General features: G+C 47.2%; 1 protein-coding gene across 4 annotated transcripts; it reads right to left on the reverse strand.

Moving 5' to 3' along the window:
* Positions 1 to 1,239: 1,239 nt before the first annotated feature.
* On the reverse strand, positions 1,240 to 24,798 carry PRPS1 (phosphoribosyl pyrophosphate synthetase 1). Of its 4 annotated transcripts, XM_065410294.1 has the most exons (8): positions 24,677 to 24,798; positions 19,405 to 19,591; positions 19,034 to 19,039; positions 18,857 to 18,955; positions 17,161 to 17,285; positions 6,192 to 6,365; positions 5,278 to 5,437; positions 1,240 to 3,184 (listed from the first exon to the last, which is right to left on the reverse strand). In XM_065410294.1, the coding sequence occupies exons 1-8, from the start codon at positions 24,796 to 24,798 to the stop codon at positions 3,092 to 3,094; spliced, it is 966 nt and encodes a 321-aa protein (XP_065266366.1). In that variant the 3' UTR covers positions 1,240 to 3,091. The 4 variants fall into 4 exon arrangements, with proteins under 4 accessions (XP_065266366.1, XP_065266364.1, XP_065266365.1 ...); XM_065410292.1 differs by lacking the exon at positions 19,034 to 19,039 and having other exon boundaries at positions 19,408 to 19,591; XM_065410293.1 differs by lacking the exon at positions 19,034 to 19,039 and having other exon boundaries at positions 19,393 to 19,591.
* Between the last annotated feature and the right edge of the window lie 242 nt (positions 24,799 to 25,040).

The following is a 25,040-nucleotide window of genomic DNA, read 5'->3' on the forward strand; positions in this document are numbered from 1 at the left end:
TTAAGTACGCTGACCCCACTCTTAAGTATACTGCCTTGTTAATTAGATCAGCTTGCTGAGACCGCAGCTGCTGCCAGCAAGCTCCCTCCATCCTGAGCCCTGTTGTGTGTCCCCCATTCTCTATGGAAGATGGGATAAGCGGGGTGCAGAAGCAGGGGGACACCCTGACAGGCCCCCTCTTCCTCCCCTCCCCCCTGTACAGCAAGCAGGAGTCTCAGGGAGCAGCTCCAAGGCAGAGGGCAGGAGCAGCACATGGCAGTGGGGGGAGAGACAGCTGAACTGCTGGCAATTGATAGCCTGCTGGGCAGCTGCTGTACAGGGAACTTAGGGTAGCAGGGAGCTGATGGGGGGCTGCCGGTCCACCCTGGTTCCAAGCCCCCACCAGCTAGCTGCAACGGGCTGCTCTTCCTGCAAGCAGTGGACAAAGCAGGCGGCTGCCAAATGACGTTAGAAGGGAGCATTGCGCAACTTTAAATGAGCATGTTCCCCAATTGATCAGCAACATAACAACGAAACGTTAACCGGGACAACTTTAAGTGAGGAGTTACTGTATTTGTAATCGCTTGACAGCCCTATTTTTAACCAATACCTCCCTTTCAAGTGGTGCTTTACAGTGCTGCTAAATCACTAAGTTCTACCTATGCACAATGAGACTGTCCAAAGCAGAATTGGTGTGCCTGCTAGCAATGGAGCGGGCAGGCAGTACATTTCAAGTAGCTTTTGGATTCTCCCAACTCCCCCCATAATATTTTTCATGTGAATCAGTGCCTTGTGCACTAAAGAAAGGTTCTTAATGTCACTACTATGACAGTCATGCAACTTACCTGTACCCTCATCTCTTTCCAAAGAAACCTGTGAAGCAAACAATCTTAAAAGGGGCTAGTGAACAATTTCAAATTCACGGTTATTTTAATCCCATTAATGTCATTACATATCTGAGTGGTATTTAAGACAGAACAGGTGCTCAAGATACGATGATGGGAACTGTATAAGTAGAACAGAAACTGCATTTAGCACCCAGAACTTAACTAGCTGAGCTACCATGTTTACTGAATTGGCTAAGATCAGATGTATCTGATATGAAACTAATGCATCCTCTAGCAAAGGTACCTGGGCTCTAATATTTCTTCCACACAAGTGGTATATTGCTACTACAAAGGAACTGAAAGTTCTTCTGTCCTTCACCAACCTATGGATGCTCAAGCTCTCAACAGAACATACAGAGGCTCAATAGCGCCATACGTGTTTTAAAAGCATTTACAAATTACAAAAAAAAAGTCTATGTATTTTTTTTTTTAAACAAAAGTTTAATTCCTTCATTGAGGTTTTAGTTTAAACACAAATGCTGCTGAAAATCCTCACACTGCTTTGATGTCCTTGCTCTTGGCTTTTGATCACAATGTATTGGCAGTGAACCAGCAGGAGCTTTGAAGTAGGAGGCAGAAGTCCTGGATAGACCCTCAGTTGAGCTCAATGCAGGATGCAAAGCAAAGAAGCAAACATACACACTTTCCAGACAAACACCAACTTCTCATACCCCCCCACCCCCTTCTTACAGTGTAGGGTTTTAAGTTACTGCAAGACAAAAATTCTAGGGAGGGAGAGGGGGAAATCTTACTTAAAAAAAGGCACAATACCTAACAACTAAAAGAACCACTCCAAATCTAGACAGCCAGCTTTTTCCAGCTACACTTATCCCCCACCCATTAAATCCCTCACCTGATACTGGCTGTAGATACAAGTGACTCCAAATAACTCCCTTCCGTATCTCCAAAGTTAGACAAGACTGTTTATAAAAGCAAAATGCATACAAGAACCAGCTTGGTTTGCTACCTCGTAAGAGTCCAGGAAAGACTGGTTTAACCGCTTATTGTGGGATGGTGCAACTACCATGCATTCAAGTTTTGGATGATGTCTATTCTACAGGCAGGAGCACTGGAGACAGCTCTAGGCTTGATTGTTTCTTCTCTTCCTACTTTAGGAAAGTTACTGCCTGGAGTTAAGTGTGACATTGAGAAAACGTCAATAAAAGCTGCAGAGGGAACAAGTCTCGCCTGACCTACTATCACTGAGCACCTTACATGAAGAACAGCTGGCTGACTCAGCCATCCTTAGCACTTCCTAAGGCCTCCAAAGTCCTGCAGCCTACCTCTTCCTCCATTAACATTCCCAAGATTCCTTGAGGGGGGAAGAGGATTTTGTAGAGATGGCTGATTCTGGTATCGCCATGGCAAAGAGTAAAGGTGGGGTGCAAATACTGCAACCAGAACAAAATACATCAGAAACTTCACGAGAGAAGGGGCTAAAAGGCATGGAAATAAAACTTCTAATAGGAAGTAACATATCAGCCCATTTGATCTACTCCGCAGATACATGTCCAAGGAACATACAGGTCAGGGAGGCTAGACTCACTAATGGACTGGCAAAGGAGGGGAAAACTAGAAGGCAACAAGTTTCTTCAGTAGAACAATCTGAATTCAGGGGTTTAACATGCTGCACTCCAGGCGGCAGGTGACAGATCCTTGATCTCCTTCCGGAAGAGGAAACTGCTGTCCCACCCCGTAGCGCCTCACTTCTTGTCAGAAACTTGGTCAACATACAAGACTTCCTTATACCACCTTGTTAAGGGCTTCTGTCAGGTACAGAATAAGTGATGTGGGTCAGCAATCCCTTGGACTCTTGCTGTAGTTCCAGGCCAGCATGTCCTTAGGAGTTCTACTTCCCATACAAAAAAATCCAGGCGTGCATGCAAAGTAGTCTAACCTCCCCATAGACAAAACTTCCCCTCCAAAAAAAGGTTGTGGCAATTGGCCATGTCAATTCTGCTCTCCAGGGATCTGCAGTGCTGACTCAATACTACTGGAAGCTTAAACTATTAAAGGAGATCACAGTGGGATGCTACTGGCAGGAGCCTGAGCATTACAGATGTGTGCCCTCCACCCCACCCCCTCCCAGAACTGAGCCTGATGTGTGCAGGAGGAGGAGCTGTGGAGAGCTGCACTGGAACAAGCAGAGTCTTCTAATGAACTTTATAATTAGCTGAACAACTTTTGGTTTTAAAAAAAGCCACACAAGCAGCATCCAGCATCCGTTATAAAGGGACATGGCTGAATAGGTAGGAGACAGATTCCCCATTATGAGTCCTCCTGATGGCCTCTGCAAGGATCATTGAGATGTCAATCACCTGTAGGGGGAAAAAGTATCAGTTACCTGGTGGAAGACTATGAAAGGCCTTAGCGTGGCTGGGAAGCCATGAGGAATCTTCAAGGCACAAGCCCCACCATTACAAAGATAACCATAAGCAGATCTGTAGCAGACTGTCAGATACAGGGAAAACAACAAAATCTCTAAACCAGCAGGCATGACAGGATACCACATTTCATATCATTCTGAAGGTACTGCTGCAAATTGTTCCATTCTGCCTTTTCTAAGAGTGGGACAGGAATTGCCAGATGGAATCAGACTTGAGGTCCATTTAGACTAGTGTCCTGACAGTGGCAGTGCCAGATGCTTCAGAGTAAGGTCGAAGAACCCTGCCATAGGAAGATGTGGGGTAATCTCCCCTCTCACTAGATCTCATCCTGCTGTCCAATAGTCAAATAGAGATTGACTTAAACCCTGAACCATGAGGCTTAAAATATGTTAGCATTTATTATGACAACTCCAGATACTCTTAAATTTTACATTCTTGACCTCAACTTCATGTGGCAATGAATACCACAGTTTAGGGCTAGTTTATACTTGGAAATTTACCAAAATAGTTACTCCAGAATAACTCCGTGTGTGGATGCTCTTATTCCAGATTAAGTCTACATGGGGGCTTATACTGAAATAACTATCCTGGCAGAACTATTCTGGATAGCTATTTTGGTAAATGTTCCACCACAGGCCACCTAGAAAATGTTAAATTAAGCAACTGAACGTTCAGACTGCCCCACGGACAGTGATTTGAAAGTGAGACAGGAGCTAAATAGATTTTAAAAATTCTAAGGAGCTTTTGAAAATGCCTTAAGCTTGCTTGTCAATATAATTGCAGTGCAGTGGTGTTTGCTAGTGTTCACAGCAGGGCAAAGAGTTAGAAGTACTGACCTCTGCCACAAACTTATCATATAAGCTTGGGGCAAAAACAATGCCTCAATTCCTCGTCAATAAAAAGGAGTTAATACCCACCACACAGGGGCACTGGATTAATTGGTTGGTGTCTGCATTCTCCAGAACCTTTTACTATCTGTGTAATACTCAAAGCACTTTGACTTTGCTTCATGGGCCTGTTGTGGGTCACCCCGACTACTCCTAGTGGGTATCAGTAAGACATGCTGCAGGGTACACAATACAATACATTTGCCAGCATTCTATTCCATCTGTTTTAATTAATGTTTGTAAATGCTTTGATCATTAAATTCTGTAAATGCTAAGAAACAATAAAAGGGACCCAAGAGGAGGAAAAAAATGGGTGTGCGCCCTTTTCCATCTGAAAGGCTTTTCAAGACTTTTCCTTTTCAAGTACCAGGAATAGAAAGTCCCATCATCCCTGTTTTGCCAGGTGTCTCCTTTGCAGGATGCACACAAGTGGATCAGGAATTCTGTGCTTAAAGGAAGGGGCAAGGCAGGGTGTTAGAATCTTTAAGATCCTCTCTTCCAACTGGTTTATGGCCTACCTAAAAATTAGATTCCCCTCAATCTGGTTTCACTTGCTTTGTATCTCATGCCACGAACCTAGTAACTTCTCTGATTTCAGGAGAAACAGGTTAGGCAAGATCTGTTGGGTACGTCTACACTTACCGGAGGGTCCGGCGGCAGGCAATCGATGTTCTGGGATCGATTTATCGCGTCTGGTTTAGACGCGATAAATCGATCCTGGATCGATCCCGGAAGTGCTCGCCGTCGACGCCGGTACTCCAGCTCGGCGAGAGGAGTACGCGGCATCGACGGGGGAGCCTGCCTGCCGCGTCTGGACCCGCGGTAAGTTCGGACTAAGGTACTTCGAATTCAGCTACGTTATTAACGTAGCTGAATTTGCGTACCTTAGTCCGAAGTGGGGGCTTAGTGGGGACCAGGCCTAAAACAGAAAGCAGAAAAGCTTTTCAAATGACCTTTCAGGCTTCTCTGTTCTAGAGAAGGGGAAAATGAGTTTGGCCCTTTGGCTTTGCAGGTCACTTTTAAGAGGACTGACGATATGCACCAAATACTTCTTCCCAAACAGGAAAGCAAGCAGACAACCTAAGCTACCATCTACTCCCCAACCCCCTCAAGCTCAAAAGCAAAGTAGCTCCTCACCTGGATTTTGGAGCAGTGCTTCATCTTGTCCTCCTGCGGTATTGTGTTTGTGACTACAACTGCCTCGAAGCAGGCATTGTTTATCCGGGAAATGGCTGGCCCGGAAAAGATCCCATGAGTTAGGATGGCATAAACTTTGGTGGCTCCAGCTGATACAAGCCTAGAAGGGAACAAATATGACAGGGTCAAAAGGCAAGTTTTGTAAGGTGAGCAGTGGAAGAAGAGTGGGGGTTGGGTCCCCACAATACATGTTAATGGTTTGGTTGGAGGGTGCAGTCTCAGATCAAGGGAGATGCCAAGCCGTGGCACTAGGTGACCCACATAGGTTGAAGCAGTTTTACGAATCAAGTATATCCCAGGGTGCTTTTACGTAAGCAACCTGCGTATTTGAAGAACTTGGTCTTCAGACTTGGGCTTTAAGACCAGATCTACAGCCTTGGTAAGAAGTACTTCTACATGCAGTATTTAGACTGCCAGTGGCATGGCAAACACAAAGGTATCTGTGCAAAACATGAGGCTCTTGTACAGATCTGCTTCTTTACAACCTATAAAATTGATTTGGAAGGTTTTTAAGATTTTTGCCAGGTTTTTTACATTAGAAATTCAGGGTCTAGAGTGACTGCAGAACTAATGAAATGACAGTCAGAAGACAGAAGCCTTTTTTACACAAATTTGTGCCATTAAAGGTGCATTTTTAAACCAGTGCAAATCTGTATGTAGCCCTGAAAACTGGGCTAGTGAGGAGAGAGTTGTACTCACTGTTTACTAACACTTATTTGACTCACAGTCTAAGACCCCAAACCCATCATCATCAGGCACAACTACATTACAAGTTAGTAGTTATTTGCAATGTAGTGATATAGGCAAGAACAAGTTTATATCATGTGCAGTTTACACCCAACCTCCTCACTCACTTGTCCGCTGCATGGCAGATGGTGCCACAGGTGTCTGCCATGTCATCTACCAGAATGGCCACTCTGTCCTTCACGTCACCCACCAGCACCATGCGATCCACCTCATTAGCCTTCTTTCGCTCCTTGTGAATGAGGGCAAAGTCCACATTCAGCCGATCTGCAATGGATGTCACTCTGTGGAAAGAGCGCGTGAGGTTTCCAGATTGTGCTTATGCTCCTCATGGAGGAAGCTTTGGCAGGAGAAGGGAAAAACTGCTCCAAGACTACATAAATTGAGACTGAATGGACAGCAAATGGTCACAGCTTCCATTATTATTGCTGTCCTTGACAAATCCAGAGAAGATGTCCTCTCCGCCTCCTATTTTGAATATATAGTTGCCTTCAAACCTGTGTGAAGGTGGAGCTACTTTCAAGATCAATTACCCTGAAGCCTCTAATCGGCTGTCCCCCAACTGCAGCAGCTAGATTAAGGTGATGGAGCCTTCAGGAATGCTTTGATCTTGATCAGTGCAAATTAAGAATTTGCATTTTTTGGGTCTGTCAAGAGCTTATTTAAATAGTGTGTTTTGCTGATAAACCTCTAAAGTTTCAGCACCCAAGGGGAATCACTTTCAGTTTATTTCCCAAAAGAGCTTTTTATGTTATTTAAAGAAAGTGAACCTATTTGATGACCATACTGGCCCCATCCACACTAGATTTTTTTTCTACACATTTCCAGTTGCTAACAGGCGTAATTTCACTAGTGGTAGCAAAAGTGGGAAATTAAAAGGAAAAAGCTAGCATAGAGATACCCAGTATGTAGCTAATTTGCTGCCCTGTAGAAAAAAAACCAAAACCAAGACCAACTGATAAAAGCAGAGGATATAACAGAGAAGACATGCAATCTCTCCTCAATACTTGGTGCTTAACAACAAGGATTTCACTGTCATCTCACTGCAACTGACTGCTGAAGATTTAATTCCCCCTCCGATTGTTTGCACATCAAACAGTTGTGAAGTGGTTAATTCTGCATGGCATAAAGTTACCTGGAGTTCTGCACAGGAGCATGGTCAACACATGGTTACTAGGACATATATTCTTGAAGTCACACCTGAAATGTCAGTATTTCTCTCCAAATACCAAGAGCTACCACACTCCAGGTTATGAATCCACAAATAAATGTAGGCCTAAGTCTAATTAATGAGAAAGCATACTAGCAGCTACAATATCCCTCCACACACTAAATTCATAACTGCTCCAGTCTACTGGGGGAGGAGCTTAACAAAAAAAAATGGAAAGAGAAGAAAGGAATGAAAGGAGAACACCAGGTAACTTTAGGTCAGAAAGTAACAGCTGACTGTTTGATTGCCTTTCCAAAACAGTTGTACATTTCTAAATGACATTCAGGCTTTTTCTTCACTGTAAAAGGATTTACAACAAAACACAATATTTATCTTGCTGTAGAATCCTATGTGAAAACAAGGCAGTTATAGTGTTCACCATGAGATAGCTAGGCAAGATCAGCACTATACACTACTATCCCACCCCCACCACACCTGTGACTGACCTCATTTGGTTTACCTGGCAGTAAAACTGAACTCCATTAGTTATCCCACTGTAAAAACAAAGCTTATGCTCAAATAAATCTGTTAGTCTTTAAGGTGCCACCAAACTCCTCGGTTTTGTCAGTGAAGACAGTCTGTGTTAGTTTTATGTTAAATATAGCCAGTTCTCTCTGGACATCGCAAGTGGACGCCAGTCATTACTCAGGGTTATGTAACAATAGAGCACTTAAGGCAGATTAATGAAATCAACTCTGATTAGGCCCAAGGTAACTCAATTATGTAACAGGTTTCAGAGTGGTAGCCGTGTTAGTCTGTATCAGCCAAAAGAACGAGTACTTGTGGCACCTTCAAGACTAAAATTTATTTGGGCATAAGCTTTCGTGGGCTAAAACCCACTTCATCGGATGCATGCAGTGGAAAATACAGTAGGAAGATATATGTGCATATATATATATATATATATATATATATATATATATGCACATATACATACATACACACACACACACACACACACACACACACACACACACACACACACACAGAACATGAAAAAATGGGTGTTGCCATACCAACTCTAAGGAGACTAATCAATTAAGGTGGGCTATTATCAGCAGGAGGAAAAAAAAAACTTTTGTAGTGATAATCAGGATGGCCCATTTCAAACAGCTGACAAGAAGGTGTGAGTAACAGCTACTTGTTCTTTTTTCAATTATGTAATTTAGTTCTAGCCATCAAGGCATTTCTAATGTGCCTATCACTACGCTATCTAGGCATCTCAATGTAAAAGCTTTACACTTTAAGTAAACCAATTTCTAGCTCAAGCAAATGTTTACAGAAGGGGCTATGGGCAACCTGGAGCCCACAACTTCTACATCTGCCCAATTAATCAGTTTCACTCCCCTTTCCTCCAGAAGGTCAAGTTGCAGACCCTTTAGTCCCCCAAACCCAGGCTCTCTGCTGAGAACTTCAGTTACCCAAACTATCCTCTGGTTACTACTGATCCTGGCAGCATGAAACATTGTGACCAGGTTCTAACAAGGATTTACTTATTGCTCAGATAAATGTGCCTGGGAAACATAAGGATTGGTGCTAAGTGTTCCTGCACTTGAAAAATTCCCAGAGAACTGGAGCCCACTCCTCATTATATGGGGAGTTACGACCACCCTCCTTTTATGGCTAGATGGGAGGGACACCAAAAGCTTTGTAACATGGGATCATAGTATGGAAAAGATTGAGACCCACTGGTTTATATTCTAGAAGAATGACAGATGCCACAGCTAGTGTGTCACTAAACAGAATTATATTTATCTTGTACATAGGTTAGGTGTCTGAAATCTGTTGTGGCCAATTGGCCTTTAGTGTTACTTAGTCAGATCAGACTTGTGTGTCACATGCCTCGTGGACACAGAAGGGTTTGTTTTAAACAGATTAAATGAATTTTCTAATTTAAGTTTAGGGCTTCCATCTTCTTCAAACTGGAGTCTGGTTTGCAACCATTTCTGTATCTGCTGAAGATCAACCCCTCACATCAATATACTAGGCAGCCGGCTTTCCCTGGAAAACGCTATCTCAGGCCTTGGCTACACTTGCGAGTTACAGAGCTGTAAAGGCTCCCCCAGCGCTGTAACTCACTCCCCGTCCACACTGGCAAGGCATTTGCAGCGCTGTATCTCCGTGGTTGCAGCGCTGCATGTACTCCACCTCTCTGAGAGGAACAGCGAGTATTGCGCTGCTGCTGCAGCGCTGCGGCGCCAGTGTGGCCGCCCAATGCGCTGTGAATGGCCTCCAGAATTATTCGGCAGTATCCCACAATGCCTGTTCTAGACACTCTGGTCATCAGTTCAAACTCTACTGCCCTGGCCTCAGGTAACCAACCATGTGACCGACTGTAGTAGGTTCGTGCCGGGGCTCGACCCTCCTGAGCGGAGGGGAGCCACACCAACTCACTACAAGCACAGATAGTCAACGCCCAGGCCCTTTGGTACAGGGCTGAGTTGCCCACAGTTCAGGGAGCTCAGGCCCTCAGGCAGGGGCTGAGCAAACAAACAGTTAGTTCAGGGCTCAGGCCCTCAGGCAGGGGCTGAGCAACAGTCAGTGAAGGGGCTCAGGCCCTCTGGTGCAGGGGCTGAGCAACAGTCAGTTTGTTTGGTAGGCCCAGGCCCTGGATCAGGGCGGGGCACAGTCACAGCTCAGGCCCTTGGGTGCAGGGGCTGAGCAACACTCAGTTAGGGGGCTCAGGCCCTCTGGTGCAGGGGCTGAGCAAACAATCAGTTAGGTGGGCCCAGGCCCTGGATCAGGGCGGGGCACAAACAGTCACAGCTCAGGCCCTCTGGTACAGGGGCTGAGCAACACACAGTTTAGAGTACAAGGAGCTCAGGCCTTGGCTACACTGGCAATTCACAGCGCTGCACTTGCTGCGCTCAGGGGTGTGAAAAAACACCCCCCCTGAGCGCAGCGAGTGCAGCGCTGTAAAGCGCCAGTGTAATCAGCGCCTGCAGCGCTGCACGCTCCCTCGCAGCGCTGCAAGCTATTCCCCTCGGAGAGGTGGAGTACTTGCAGCGCTGCGAGAGAGCTCTCGCAGCGCTGGCGGCGCGACTACACTCGCGCTTCACAGCGCTGCCGCGGCAGCGCTGTGAATCCACGAGTGTAGCCAAGGCCTCAGGCCCTTTGGTGTAGGGCGGAGCAACACTCAGTGAAGGAGGTAGACTCAGGTTCCTACACCTGAGCGTTGGGTGAGGGGGAAACCTGCCACCCGAGAGCGGGGTGGCAGGGGGGGACACGCAGGCCCACCCACTCCACTGCGTCCCAGCCCGGGGCCCTAGCAGCGGCTCGTGTCGCTGCTGGTCAGTGGGGTGTCCTGACCGAAACACACTGACATCGGCTCACATGTGTCTACAGCCTGACCGGGGTCAGCTACCCCCGGGCTACTTCCGTGTTCCCCCTCAGGGCCTACCTCGTTGGTGACGCCGGGTTCGGGCCAGTCCAGCAGCATCGGTTCCTCTGGTCCGGGGCTTGGGGGCAGGTCCGGCAGCTCTTCGGGGAAATCCGGCCACTGGGGCTCGGGCGGCTCCTCCGGATAACAGCAGGGGCGGAGGGGCTCTGGGGGCTCCTCGCCTTCGTAGTTGGCCCGACGGCTCCTCCCAATAACGGGTGCGGGGGGGCTCCTGCGGCTCCTCCTCGTAGTGGGCTCGGGGCAGGTCCGGCCAATTAGGGCAACGGTCTCGGGTCTCAGAGGTCTCCCGGCCGCGAGCTCCCGGCGGCACGTCTGCTCCCTGCAGCGGCTGGGCTCTGACTGAGCTCCGGCGGCCGGCTTTTATACTTCCTGTCCCGCCCCTTGACTTCCGGGGGGCGGGAACAGGCGGCAGCGGCTCCGCCCACTCGGGTGCCTGCAAGGGTGCTCCCTCTGCTGGGCAGGAGGGGAGCCACACCGACTCACTACACCGACCCTTTACATTCCCCGGGAATTTTAAAAATCCCCTTCCTGTTTGCTCAGCCCAGCGTGGTGTGGAGTGCTATCAGCGAATCTTTCCAGGTGACCATGCCTCCACGCTCCAACCGAGTCCCAGCATGGAGAATGGCGAGTTGCTGGACCTCATCAGTGTTTGGGGGGAGGAAGCTGTACAGTCCCAGCTGCGCTCCAGCCGTAGGAATTACGATACCTTCGGGAAGGTATCAAAGGACATGATGGAAAGGGGCCATGACCGGGACGCCCTGCAGTGCAGGATTAAAGTGAAGGAGCTGCAGAGTGCCTACCGCAAAGCCCGCGACGCTCCCCCCGCGACCTGCCGATTCTACAAAAAGCTGGATGCGATACTTGAGGTTAACCCCACCTCCACTCTGAGCACCACCATGGACACTTCAGAGCCGGTGGGGGGCGGGGGGGGGAGGGAGAAGAGGAGGAAGAGATGGAGGAGGAGGAAAACGGGAGTGATGGTGGTGGGCCGGATGGAGACACCCCGGAATCTCTGGAGCCATGCAGCCAGGAGCTCTTCTCGAGCCAGGAGGAAGGTAGCCAGTCGCAGCGGCCGGTACTTGGTGGAGGACAAACAGAAGAGCAGGTTCCCGGTAAGCGTTTTTTTTTTCGGGAAGGAATTTTTTCGGCGCGGGCTCCGGAGGGTTAGGCATGCATGCCTAGATGCGGAATAGTGCATTGATGTGGGTTATCACATCGTGGTAATCGGCCGCGGTAATCTCCTCGAATGTCTCATCCAGAACGTGTGCAATGCGCTTGTGCAGGTTTATCGGGAGAGCCACCGTGGTCCTTGTCCCAACCAGGCTACCGTGTCCGCGCCACTGTGCCGCGGGGGGACCATTGCTGCACACAGACAAGCTGCATATGGGCCAGGGCGGAAGCCGCATTGCAGTAGAAGACCCTCCCTTGCTTCCCAGGTCACCCTCAGCAGCGAGATATCGTCCAGGACGAACTCCTGTGGAAAACGTTGGGACAGTGTTCAGTGTAGGTGCCCCCTGAAGCTGTTGGCTCTCCCCAAGGCACAGAAACCCAGAGGACAGTGCAGCCCTGAAACCATCAGTCCCCCTTACTCACCATTTTGAGGCTCCCGTGGGATGTGTGCGCTCTGTTTCGGACAGGAAAATTATGCTATTGTGTAGACCCTGTGTGTTTTCTACTCCTTAAGTGCGGGGGGAATCATTTCTCTGTCTGGTATAAACAATGCTGCCTCTGTTAAATGTTGCATTTTGCCTATACAGCTGCATCAACCTTGAGACCTCAGCCGTCCCTCTTATCGCCTGCTCAGAGACTGCAATGACTCAGGAAGAGACCGCGAAAAAGCAAAGAAGACACGCTGCAAGAAGTGATGCGGCAATCTATTAAAGAGAATGAGAAAGCACAGGACTGGAGGGAGAGAGAAAGCAGGATCCACCAGGAAAATGCAGCGCACCGGCAGCAAAGCACTGATAGACTCATAAGCATCCTGGAGCGCCAAGCAGATGCTATCCAGGAGCTGGTAGCCATGCAGAAAGAGGAGCAGTACCGCAAACGCAAACGCCACTCCCCCCCACAGCCCTTGTCCCAAAACTCTTTCCTTGTGCCCCACTGTCACCTCCAACCCACTTTCCCCAACTTCCGTGTTCTTCACGCCACCCGCTGCCTCCAACACCAGTATCTTCACCACCCAGCCCTGAAAACCATGACCCTTACCCTCTGCACTCAACTCCCATCACCATGCAGTATAGCTATCCTGAAGTGCAGCACTCACTGCACAGCACACCAGACAGGACATACGCGAATCTGTGATTGTACCGTTCCCCACTCCACCCCCTTGTTTCTTTTCAATAAATGGATTCTTTGGCTTTGAAAACATTCTTTATTATTGCATAAAGTAAAAGACTCCTTAGCCCAGGAACTAAACAGGCACTGCAAGTCTGCTTGTCTGCTAAGCAGACACTGATTCCTAAAGATTGGAACTACTGCACTTCACTGCCATGCAGGGCACCAGATATCACTGCTGGTTTTCAGCCTCAAATTGCTCCCTCAAGGCATCCCTAATCCTTGCAGCCCCGCGCTGGGCCCCTGTAATAGCCCTGCTCTCTGGCTGTGCAAATTCAGCCTCCAGGTGTTCAACCTCGGAGGTCCATGCCTGAGTGAAGCTTTCACCCTTCCCTTCACAAATATTATGCAGGGCACAGCACGCGGATATAACCGCGGGGATACTGTTTTCGGCCAAGTCCAGCTTCCCATACAGAGATCGTCAGCGGTTCTTTAAACGGCCAAAGGCACACTCCACAGTCATTCGGCACCGGCTCTGCCTGTAGTTGAACTGTTCCTTGCTGCTGTCAAGGCTCCCTGTGTAGGGTTTCATGAGCCACGGCATTAACGGGTAAGCAGGATCTCCAAGGATCACAATGGGCATTTCAACTTCCCCTACCGTGATCTTCCGCTCTGGGAAAAAAGTCCCGGCCTGCATCTTCCTGAACAGCCAAGTGTTCCGAAAGATGCGTGCGTCATGCACCTTTCCGGGCCAGCCTGTGTTAATGTCAATGAAACGCCCACGGTGATCCACAAGCGACTGGAGAACCATAGAGAAATACCCCTTCCGATTAACGTACTCGGATCCTAGGTGGGGTGGTGCCAGAATAGGAATGTGCGTCCCATCTATCGCCCCTCCACAGTTAGGGAACCCCATTTGTGCAAAGCCATCCACTGTTTCCTGCACGTTACCCAGAGTTACGGTTCTTCTGAGTAGGATGCGATTAATGGCCTTGCAAGCTTGCATCAACACGATTCCAACGGTCGACTTTCCCACTCCAAACTGGTTTGCGACCGACCGGTAGCTGTCTGGAGTTGCTAGCTTCCAGACTGCAATAGCCACCCGCTTCTCCACTGGCAGGGCAGCTCTCAATCTCGTGTCCTTGCGCCGCAGGGTGGGGGCAAGCTCCTCACACAGTCCCATGAAAGTGGCTTTTCTCATCCGAAAGTTCTGCAGCCACTGCTCGTCATCCCAGACTTCCATGACTATGTGATCCCACCACTTGGTGCTTGTTTCCTGAGCCCAAAAGCGGCGTTCCACGGTGCTGAGCATGTCCGTGAATGCCACAAGCAATTTCGTGTCGTATGCATTACGCGGCTCGATAGCATCGTCGGACTCCTCACCCTCACTCTTACTGTCACTTTGGATCTTAAGGAATAGTTCGACAGCCAAACGTGAGGTGCTGGCGAGACTCGTCAGCATACGCCTCAGCAGTTCGGACTCCATTTCCTGCAGACAGATCACGCTGCACAGAAACCGTTGAAAGATGGCGCCAAAGGTGGATGGAAACAAAGGGATTTCTGGGATGCGAAGCGATGCATCACGGGGCATTGGGACAGGACCCAGAATCCCCCGCACCCACGCCCCCTTCCCACAACCCATGGCGCCAGAATGGGAAAAGGTGCTCTGTGGGATAGCTGCCCATAATGCACCGCTCCCAATAGCGCTGCAATTGCCGCAAATGTGGCCACGACAGTGCGCTGGGCAGCTGTCAGTGTGGACAGACTGCAGCGCTTTCCCTACTCAGCTGCACAAAGTCAGGTTTAACTCACAGCGCTGTACATCTGCAAGTGTAGCCAAGGCCTCAGGCCTTGCCCGCATGTGGAGTTGCACCAGTTTAACTAAAGGCATGATCTTAAACTGATTTAATTAAATCTGTGCAAACCCCTGTCGACTCTTAAGTCACGTCTACACTAGCAAGCTTACAGCGGCACAGCTGCACTGCTATAAGATAGCTCGCATATCTGCTTTTTGCTGATGGGAGCGCTCTCTCTGGTCAACATAATAAAACCACCTAAACGAGTGGTGGTAGCTATGTCAGTGAGAGAGCATCTCCCACCGACACTGCGCTGTGCACATGAGCACTTATGCCAGTAAAATTTAAGTCGCTCGGGGGGGGTGGGGTGGTGTCTTTTTCACATCCCTGAGCAACATAAGTTTTGCTGACAAAAGTGGAAGCGTATACATGGCCTTAGTTTAAGAAGCTTGTATGTCAGTTAAACTTAAACAGAATCCTAATGGACTTAGATCAGTGTTTCTCAACCAGGGGGTCACGGCACAGGTTTGGGGAGGAGGGAAGGTGACAAGTGCAGGGCTGGCATTAAGATGTGGCAAGAAGAACAATTGCACAGGGCCCCGTGAACCTAAATTACATGCACGAGCCCTGCTGCACAGGGCCGAAGCATGTAACTTAGGAATTGCCCTGCTTGCCAGCCCCTAATGCCCAGCACTGAGTATTATTTATAATTTACTTAATGGTATTTAAGGTGTGTGTGTGTGTGTGGGGGGGGGGGTGTTGCATTTTTTAAGTCCAAAGAGGGCTGCCAGCACAAAAAGGTTGAGAAACACGGACTTAGATGAAATCAAAGTAAGCCTAGTTTAAACTGAGTCTGTGCCCACAGAAACCCCCTTGGGAGCTGCCACCCAATGTACCAAGACTACCCCTGCTTCTGTTTTCCCTGCCAGCTCAGGATTCCAGCACCCTGTCTCGCTGAGCCAGACACTCCAGTCTGCTCTAACAAAGACTCAGGGTCTGAATCACTTGTCCCAAAGCTGCAAGTTTACCTGAAAACCAGCTCACAGGAGTGTGCTTGTCTTTAGCACTCAGATGCCCAACTCCCAATGGGGTCTAAACCCAGATAAATCCGTTTTACCCCTGCATAAAGCTTATGCAAGGCAAACTCATAAATTGTTCGCCCTCTATAACACTGATAGAGAGATATGCACAGCTGTTTGCTCCCCCAGGTATTAATACATACTCTGAGTAAATTACTAAATAAAAAGTGATTTTATTAAATACAGACAGTAGGATTTAAGTGCCCACAGTGGTTCTCATGGTTTAACTAAATCTGTTAGCTAAACTTGTGCAAATTTTCATGTTTATATAAGGCGCCCAAGAGAAATTACCTTTGTCTATTCAGCTGGGGTATGGTGCGGATAGCCCATAACCTCCAGATTGTCAGACTCCGTGCAACCTTTAGCCTGTGGGCACATGCCACCCCATCTGCCAAATGGGGATACTTCCTTCCCTACTTCAAAGACACTGAAGAATGATCAGGGAAGAGGAAAACCTTGGCCACAAGACTTCAGAATGCAATGTGATTTTTCTGAAAATCTTGTGCAGAGATTACAGCTAGTTGGTTTGGCATTCCAGATGCTGGCACTAAGCAACAAGCCACGTCAGTAGTTTTACATGCAAGAGGTTGGTATACTTTGTGAGTTCTAATTGAAGTGGATGTTCAAAACATCTGGCTGCACTGCAGTAGCGCACTGCTGGGTTTATAATTACTCTCTAACAAACAGTTTGTGGAATGGGATGTTGGTAGTAAGAACTGAGGTTTGGGTATGATTTAGGGAAATATTCCAGAATTAGTTTAAGGACATATCCTCGTTCTATCATTTGTAGTTGCAGTGGAAAACATTACAAAGCGAAGAGATCACATTTTCAAAGAGTTGCACTAACGAGCACAGTATCTCAATCTGCTACTATATTATCATGTAGCAGATGTTTTGAAGTTCCTGCCTGAAAACAAAGCTGCACTTACTTTTCCAATCCCTCCCTTTCTAAAAAATCATGCATGGGCAATTCCACTTTTACATGGAATATGCAACAACTTTACAGTTTGAGGAACAACCATGGACTATGAAGTGTCTAAGCAATGGTAATTCTAGGAATCCACTCCAAGTAATTTCAGGAACCTATTTCAAGATTTGCCTTCTGTAAATTCTCTAGGAGAACATATCAGGCTACTTCAAGTCAACTGCCAAAAGGGGAATGTTGACTGTGATTTTGGGGAAGCAGGTTTGAGAAGCGAATACTTCCAGATCTCAGAAGTTTTACACTGTTACGAAAAAACACAGATTACTAATTAAAATGGTGTGAAGATATACTATTGTCAACTAGTCTCAGTTCTGGTGCTTCTAATATCTCACCTCTTTGCTCCACCAGCATCTGGTGAAACAATAGTACAGTTCTTCCACTCTGCAATGTTCTCCTTGATCCACTTCAGTACAGCAGGCTCTGCATACAAGTTATCCACAGGGATATCAAAAAAACCCTATGGAAGACAAACAGGAGTAGATATACTCTGCATAACTGACAGTCAAATTCCAAAGACAGACCTGGCAAAAAGCAATAGAAGCCCTGAAAATAATCAGGCTTCCAGCCACGGCCTTTTCATAGTAGTATTATTCAGCTCTCCTTACACTTACATTAATAGATGGGCAGTAACCTTCGGGATACACAGAATACTAATGCAAGAGACCATCTTCCGCCTCTATGGGGAGTTAGAGTCTAGTGAGCTAATGTTCACAAAAAACATGACACCCCTTTCCTCTTAAATTGTGTTATGCACTTCTGCTGATCAACATGAAAACAGTCCGATGCTGGCAAGGACGTGATGTGGACATTAACTCCATCTATTAGCACAGCAGCTAGTTGCTTGGTTTGTTTTTTAAACTGAGGGTTGGCCTCATGCTCAGGATGCAGCCAACTTCATACTACCTCAGCAGAAGCTTCCAGGGAAACTTCACAGGTTGCCCAAATGCCAAAAGATACTCAAACTTGGACTATCAGTGGATGATGACTACATAGATGAATACTTGGCAAAATAGGCATCTCCTACATGCAAGAAACACCAACCCTACCTGCTCACTCCCTTTTTGGGCTCATGTTAAGACTCAATACCTGCATAGAGCAAGCTGAAACAGGGAAATATGAGCCACCCGCCCAGGTCTTCAAAGGCAATAGTTACAAGGGTGAATGTATTATTAAACTAGTGGGTCACACATATCACTGCTTCTGTAGACTGAGCTCACTGCACATACTGGGGGGAGGGCGCTCCTTGCATCTCTATTCTCCTCATGAGTTTTTGGTGTGCCACCCTTCTATCCCACTGTATTTCAGGGACTCCCTGCAATCCCTGTATGCCAGAAACTCTGTGCACCACCTATTCCTGCTCTGCCGCTCCCAAGGACTCCGTTTCTCCTGTACTCCTCCCCATGCCATTGTCCCCAAGCCTGTACCAGGGGGTCTGTGCACCTCCATCTCCACCTTACCCCACCACTAACTCTCTTTTCTGGTTGGGAAAGAAGCATTTAAGGGTATCAACATTTAAACTCTATTGGACAGAGCTGAGATAGGTGTTGTTAGGACAGAACATGTAATGGCACCATCAACCATTTCTTTGATCAAACAGACAACAGACCTGGTTGAAGCTGCTGGTTCTGCTAACTCAGACACCAGGGGCTCTGTGTGTTCCCCATTTCCCCCTTCCGGTTTTTCAATTTTCATCTAAATCAACAGAATTCTGTCCATCGGTGCCTAAAACATTCCCTGAAATGTTTGCATTTATCAGATGTGGCATTCAAAAGTTATTACATTATAACCAACCAGACATAGAAATACCATCACGTTGAGTGTAGGGCCTTGATTTGCTTGGTCAATCAAGAATAACAGCAATCTTATTTACAAGTGACCATGTGTCATGCAACATAAACTAAGGATCTAGTCACTGCCTGCCATTGCCCTACTGGCCTAGCCCATCCCACAGGTAAGATCTGTGAGGCGGAAGTATCATCTGCTTGTCTACATCTGAAAAGTGTCATCTTCCCAAGTTTCAGTTCATACCTGAATCTGAGAAGCATGTAGGTCCATGGTGATGATGTGATCTGCACCCGCCACAGACAGCATGTTTGCGACCAACTTGGCAGAAATTGGGGCTCGACTCTAGTACAAGAAAAAGCGATGTTAATTTGGATGACAGCAAATTCACTTGTGGGTTTAAAAGAAATAATACATTTCAGCCTCTCCCTCAGGGGTATAAATCATTGTCTGAAAGTCTGAAAATATACTTCAATTTTACTCAAAACTGCCAAATTCTCACAAACACCCACACTCCACCCAGGGAGGAAAATAGCTTGGTAAGTTTCCAAAAGGAATAGACATTTATACAAATCAAGACAGCATCTGCAATTCCACTGATTATGATAAAGGTTGGCAAATGTCAAGATGAAAAAGTGATAGACTATGTTAAAATAATTTCCCCCTGCCCTTCTCTTACACATTGCAGTTCTGCACAAATAGGTGAACCAAAGAGTTGCACACCTTCCTCTGAAGCATGGGCTGCTGGCTAGAGACTAGATGGGCATATTCCTTTATGGAACTCCTGTTTGCACTACCTTGTCCTTTTTGTCCTGGCGAGCATAAGGAAAGCATGGTATGACTGCAGTGACACGGCTAGCTGATGCGATCTTGCAGGCATTTATCATGATGAGAAGTTCCATCAGGTTGTCATTGATTTCACCACAGCCACTCTGCACAATGTAGACATCCTCTCCACGCACGCTCTCACCTATTTCCACACTAGGTGCAGGAGGAGATAAAAAACAAGTGAAATTAAAAGCACAAAACAAATACAATTTGGTAACAGCAAGCAGCCTGCATCAGCAATTTCCATGCAACTTAGTAACCGATCAACAAGACCCAACAGAAAGGCAGTTGCTTATTTGCTCAGTAACAGTACAGTACATTTTGCTTAACAGCAACCCAGATACAGTATTAATAACTTCCAGTTAATAGCAACATTTTGCTGGGAACAAATTCCATCCCTTAATATTTAATATTAATGGGATTCAGATATTGGCAACAGCATGCCACTTAACACTTTTTGGAAGAAAAGCTCCACCTGGTGGCAGTTTGCAAGGCTGCAGCCAAGGAGGGAAGTGCTGGGACATACCTTCCCTTGCTGCATCCCCACAAACCTGCACTTCTTTCTGGGGCTGCATCCCCACAAACCTGCCTGCAGAGGGACTGCACAGGAGGTAAGTGGCTTAGGGCTGGGCTGGGAGGGGAGGCTGCAGGCAGGGCAGTAGTAGGGAGTGGAGCTGCAGCCCAATGCTGGAGCTGCATGGTACCTCTCCAAGAGCTCTCCAGGCTGTGGCACGCCAGAGGGCAGCACCCAGAGAAGGAAGTGCTGGGAGGTCCTGTGCAGCCCCATGGGCCCCCAGCACCCTGCTCCCCAAAGAAAGCCCCAGTAGCCAAGGCTGCATTTCCCCTCCCCACAAGCAGGTTTGCAGGGCTGCAACCAGAGAAAGCCATCCCAGCACTTCCTTCCCGGCTGCAGGCCTGCAAACCTGCCTTCTGCTTATTAGCAACAGCTGGACAATGGCAATGTTTTGCTGACAATCAAAGGTCTGCTAATAAGCAGAATCTACTGTATTTTACATTGCTCATTTTGATTAAATATACCGATTCAGCTGGTAAAGCAAAAACCATACGGCCTCTATTTTAGATCTCGATGTAATGTACTCACACCCTCTGAAGAGGGCTTAAGTTCCTCCAAGTCACACAGGGGAACCATTGAACACAATTTCACTCATACAAAGCTTCTTTTAAAAAAGGAAAAAGTAATGGCACATCAGCAAAGCAAGCCCTGAGCCAGATTTTTAGAAGAGCCCACTGGACAGGAAAACAACATTATAAGTCTAACATTAAAGAGTGATTTACTGACATGAACAGAGAACCCTTCAACATCCTGTTCTGAGAAAGTATTCAGGGTTAATTTCTTCATGGATATAATTCACGGTAATCCCTGGTGAAGGGATTCTGAATATACGCCAGAAGTCCTGGTGCCAGCAGCAAATGGCCAGACAGCTTTAGAAACATGTACAGAGAGGCCTACCCCTGGAGCAGGGGGGGGGAGATGAGGCAGTGGCTTCTATATCAAACCTGAAGTCTGAGGAAGTGCTGTGTAAGGCCTTATGTAGCAACAGATTGCTCCAAAATGTTTCAATTGAGAAGACAAGCCAGCAACACTGGAAATAGCTAGAAAGCCCAGAATCCATGGAGGAAGAAATGGGGCAACTTTTCCCTCATCTGTACTACATTCTGGAGGCAGCTTCACTTTGGACTACAGCCAGAGACATTGGTTATTACTAATGGGCAAGTCGCTGCAAGAGATTATGTGACTCAAGCTGAGGTTAGTTTAATTTTACATGCAGTCTTCTTGTATACCCAGATTTTCATAAAAGGAATTAACCTGCCCATTCTTTTCCCTCACACATTTCCCAACTTCTTGTCTCCTCTTATATTTGTTGCTGTGGGCTATAAAATCAGGATCAGCTGCTCTTTTGTTAAAGCCCAAGCAGCACTGATTAGGCAGCCAATGTCATCTCTCCAGGTAAACACCCTAGTGACTGATGGGGAGGAAACAGCATCTGTGCTATTCTTGTGCAGTCAGCATTATTTGCTAATATTAAGAACTTGACCAGTCAGCTGGAAGGATAAGAGTGTTTGATACATGGTTGTGAAGTCGGTGTAATGATACAAGCTGTAGTTCAGTAAACAAACCCCCTCCTTTGCCAAGTTTTATCTAAGTCTCCTACCTGTTGGGTTCTCACTTACAGCCCGTATTCATGCAATGAAAACATATGTACTGTTTTTCCTGATGTGTGCGCGCTCCATTCTCATATACAGCCTGGAAAACATTTACAAGACTCCTACTTCTGAAGCCCTTACAACAGGATCCTTGCAGGTAACCCTTTACTCCGGTTCGAGTATGTAGTAGGTGAGCACATACAGTAATTTTGTGTTCTGTGAATACACATGATCCATGTTCTGTGAAGACATGCCCATTTTATACTGTTCAGAAGTAATACACTTTTATAACTGCATGTTAGATCCATGGCTCCCTGAACTTACATTTGCTGTTTTCGAAAAAGATTAAGAATGATAAAAAAAATACAGCATGAAGAATAGTAGAAGATTGTAGAGATTTGGAAAAAGTTAGATTCATAGCGCTTGGGAATTCCCAGAATATTTTAGTTATCTACATAGACACTAAACTCAAAAGTTACCTACAGAGACAAGGTGGGTGTCGCAATATCTTATCGTACCAACTTCTTTTGGTGAAAGACAAGCGTTTGAGCTTACAGTGACCTGAAGAAGAGCTCTGTGTAAGCTTGACAGCTTGTCTCTTTCACCAACAGAAGTTGGTCCAAAAACAACTTATTACCTCACCCTCCTTGTCTTTCTAATATCCTGGAACAACAACACAGCAATCAAAAGTTCACTATCTTGTCTGCAATCAGGGAAAGCAGTTCACAGTTTGCTTCCTGAACTCTCAGTCTGCAGAGGGACTAAAAGCTATAGCACAAGAGAGATGAAAGCCTCAAGTTGCCTTCATGGGCTGCTCAAAGTGATCATAATAAAGCTTTAAATATCAACATTGACCCTTTCAGTGGTAATTGTATCAAGCTTTCAGAAAATGCTCTGCAGTGTGATTAGATGTATCAGCCACACCCTAATTGTCCTTTCATTTGGAAAATCATTCTCTAGCCTAAGTTTCAAGTTTTGAATGTCAATAGTCTAGTCTTTGATAACAAGGATCTTTACTGTACTTAGAAGTAAAAGCAATATTTATTTAATGCTACTTAGCTAGTGTCTTGGGGCTCCTACAGTGCTGCTTACAGTTTTTCTAGAAGCTTGGCAGAGCAATAGTTATGAGGCAGGACACCATTAAAAAATAAAAACTACTGAACAAATACCTAGTATTCAGATTAGTGCATGGCAAAACAACCCCCAGATAGAGTATCAAGATGCCCTATGGGAGAGAGAAGGTGAGTGAGGTAATATCTTTTACTGAACCAACTTCTGCTGGTAAGTGTGACCAGCTTTCAAGCTACACAGAGCTCTTCCACAGTTTAGCCATGCCAAGCGGGTACCAGGTTTCAGGTGGGTTTGTACATGGCACAGCTAAGACAAACCACTGCTGCCACGACCCATGCTCCCACAACTACACACACTGCTATTCATAGTCACATAAGCTCAAGTACATGTACACAAGCAGGGGAATCACATAAGAATGGCCATACAGGGTCAGACCAAAGGTCCATCAAGGCCAGTATCCTATCTTCCGACATTGGCCAATGCCAGGTGCTCCAGAGGGAATGAACAGAACAGGTAATCATCAAGTGATCCATCCCGTCACTTGTACCCAGCTTCTGGCAAACAGAGGCTAGGAATACCATCCCTGCCAATCCTGGCTAATAGCCATTGATGGACCTATCCTCCATGAACTTCTCGAGTTCTTTTTTGAACCTTGTTATAGTCTTGGCCGTCACATCTTGTGGCAAGGAGTTCCACAGGTTGACTGTGTGTTGTGTGAAAAAATACTTCCTTTTGTTTTAAACCTGCTGCCTATTACTTTCATTTGGTGACCCCTAGTTCTTGTGTTATGAGAAGGAGTAAATAACACTTCCTTATTTACTTTCTCCACATAGTCATGATTTTATAGAGCTCTATCATATCTCTCCTTAGTCGTCTCTTTTCCAAGCTGAAAAGTCCCAGTCTTATTAATCTCTCCTCATACCTTAATCACCATTATTTACCTCTCTCCAGTCTGAAAACTGACCATTTATTGTTACCTTTTGTTCCTATCTTTTAATCAGTTACCAATCCATGAAAGGACCTTCCCTCTTATCCTATGACAGATTACTTTGCTTAAGAGCCTTTGGTGAGGGACCTTGTCAAAGGCTTTCTGAAAATCTAAGTATACTCTCTCTATTTCTAACACACCCCTCTCGCTTTAAAGGTAAATGTAAGTGTATGTAGTCTATGATAAAATATGCTCCTATAGTACAATATGGCATCAGCCACTCTGGTTTTTCAGTGGAAGCCACAGGAGGGGCAAGAACAGCAGTGAATAGTGCGGGTCCATTGTTTAACACCTGCACCTCCACCCAAGAGCTCTCCAATTACACAAGATGCTCCACAATTGTCAAACTTCCACAAATTAAGCCTATTCTTCTGTGGCTTCCTTAGTTAAGGCTCAAGAGCGTCCACACACCAAAGTCCTTCAAAAGAGCAACTTGTCAGCGTTTCCACTCTGTCTGTGTTCACTTCCCCCTGGGAACTGCTTAGTGCTCAGGGCTTTCCCAAGCAACAGAATGTTGACCTGAGCCTTGGCCCGCACCAGCCAAGGTACTGGAGCACTGTATGCAGACTCAGGCAGAGTGAGCTACAACACTCACACTCCGGGAACCGAAGCCCGAAGAAGGCCAGACACGTTGTTTTGAAGCAGACCATGCAGCCGGCCACGGCGGAGCCTCTTGCTCTCAGCCAGCAGAGCAAACGTCCCAAGGCTACAGACTCCCCACGTTACCAGGGCATCTTCACCTCCCACAAGGCACTGGGACTCCCACCCCAGCAGCCCAGAAACTTGCAAATAGGGCTGGGCCCTCGCCCAGCCCCCTATCCCCAGCAGTAGGAGAGGGACTGAGGAATGGAGCACCCCTCCCTCGCGGCAGGCCAGACTCCATTTGCCGAGACCGGGAGTCCCCGCAACGCAATACAATTCCCAGCAGACCCCGCGCAGCGACCTCGCAGCCCTCAGAAGCGGTGTGCGGCGTGGCATGCCGGGAGTTGTAGTCTTCCCCAGCCCCCTCTCACCATGTCTCCTGGTTACTGAACTTCTTGGTCACCACCTTGCCGAGCTCCAGGCCCAGGCGGTCGGCGATTTTCTGGGACAGGTCTTGGTGCGAGCTCCCGCTGAAGATCTTGATATTGGGCATCGCGGCGGCCTCACCCTCCTCCTCCCTCCGCCTCACAGCGGGGCCGGGTTGGGATCCGGGCTCCAGTCGCCGCTCCCCACGGGGGTGCTGACGGGACAGCACACGAGAGCAACGCGTGTCTACTCCGCCATCTTCCTCTTCCCGCCAGCCGCTCCTCCCTTTATAACTTCCCCGGCGACCACCAGCCCCCACCCCTACCCGGCTCTTATTGGTCGGCTGGCGCGAAGAGGCGTAGTTAAAAC

The sequence above is a fragment of the Emys orbicularis genome, chromosome 9, assembly GCF_028017835.1.
Source record: "Emys orbicularis isolate rEmyOrb1 chromosome 9, rEmyOrb1.hap1, whole genome shotgun sequence".
In the NCBI taxonomy this organism is placed as follows: domain Eukaryota; kingdom Metazoa; phylum Chordata; order Testudines; family Emydidae; genus Emys; species Emys orbicularis.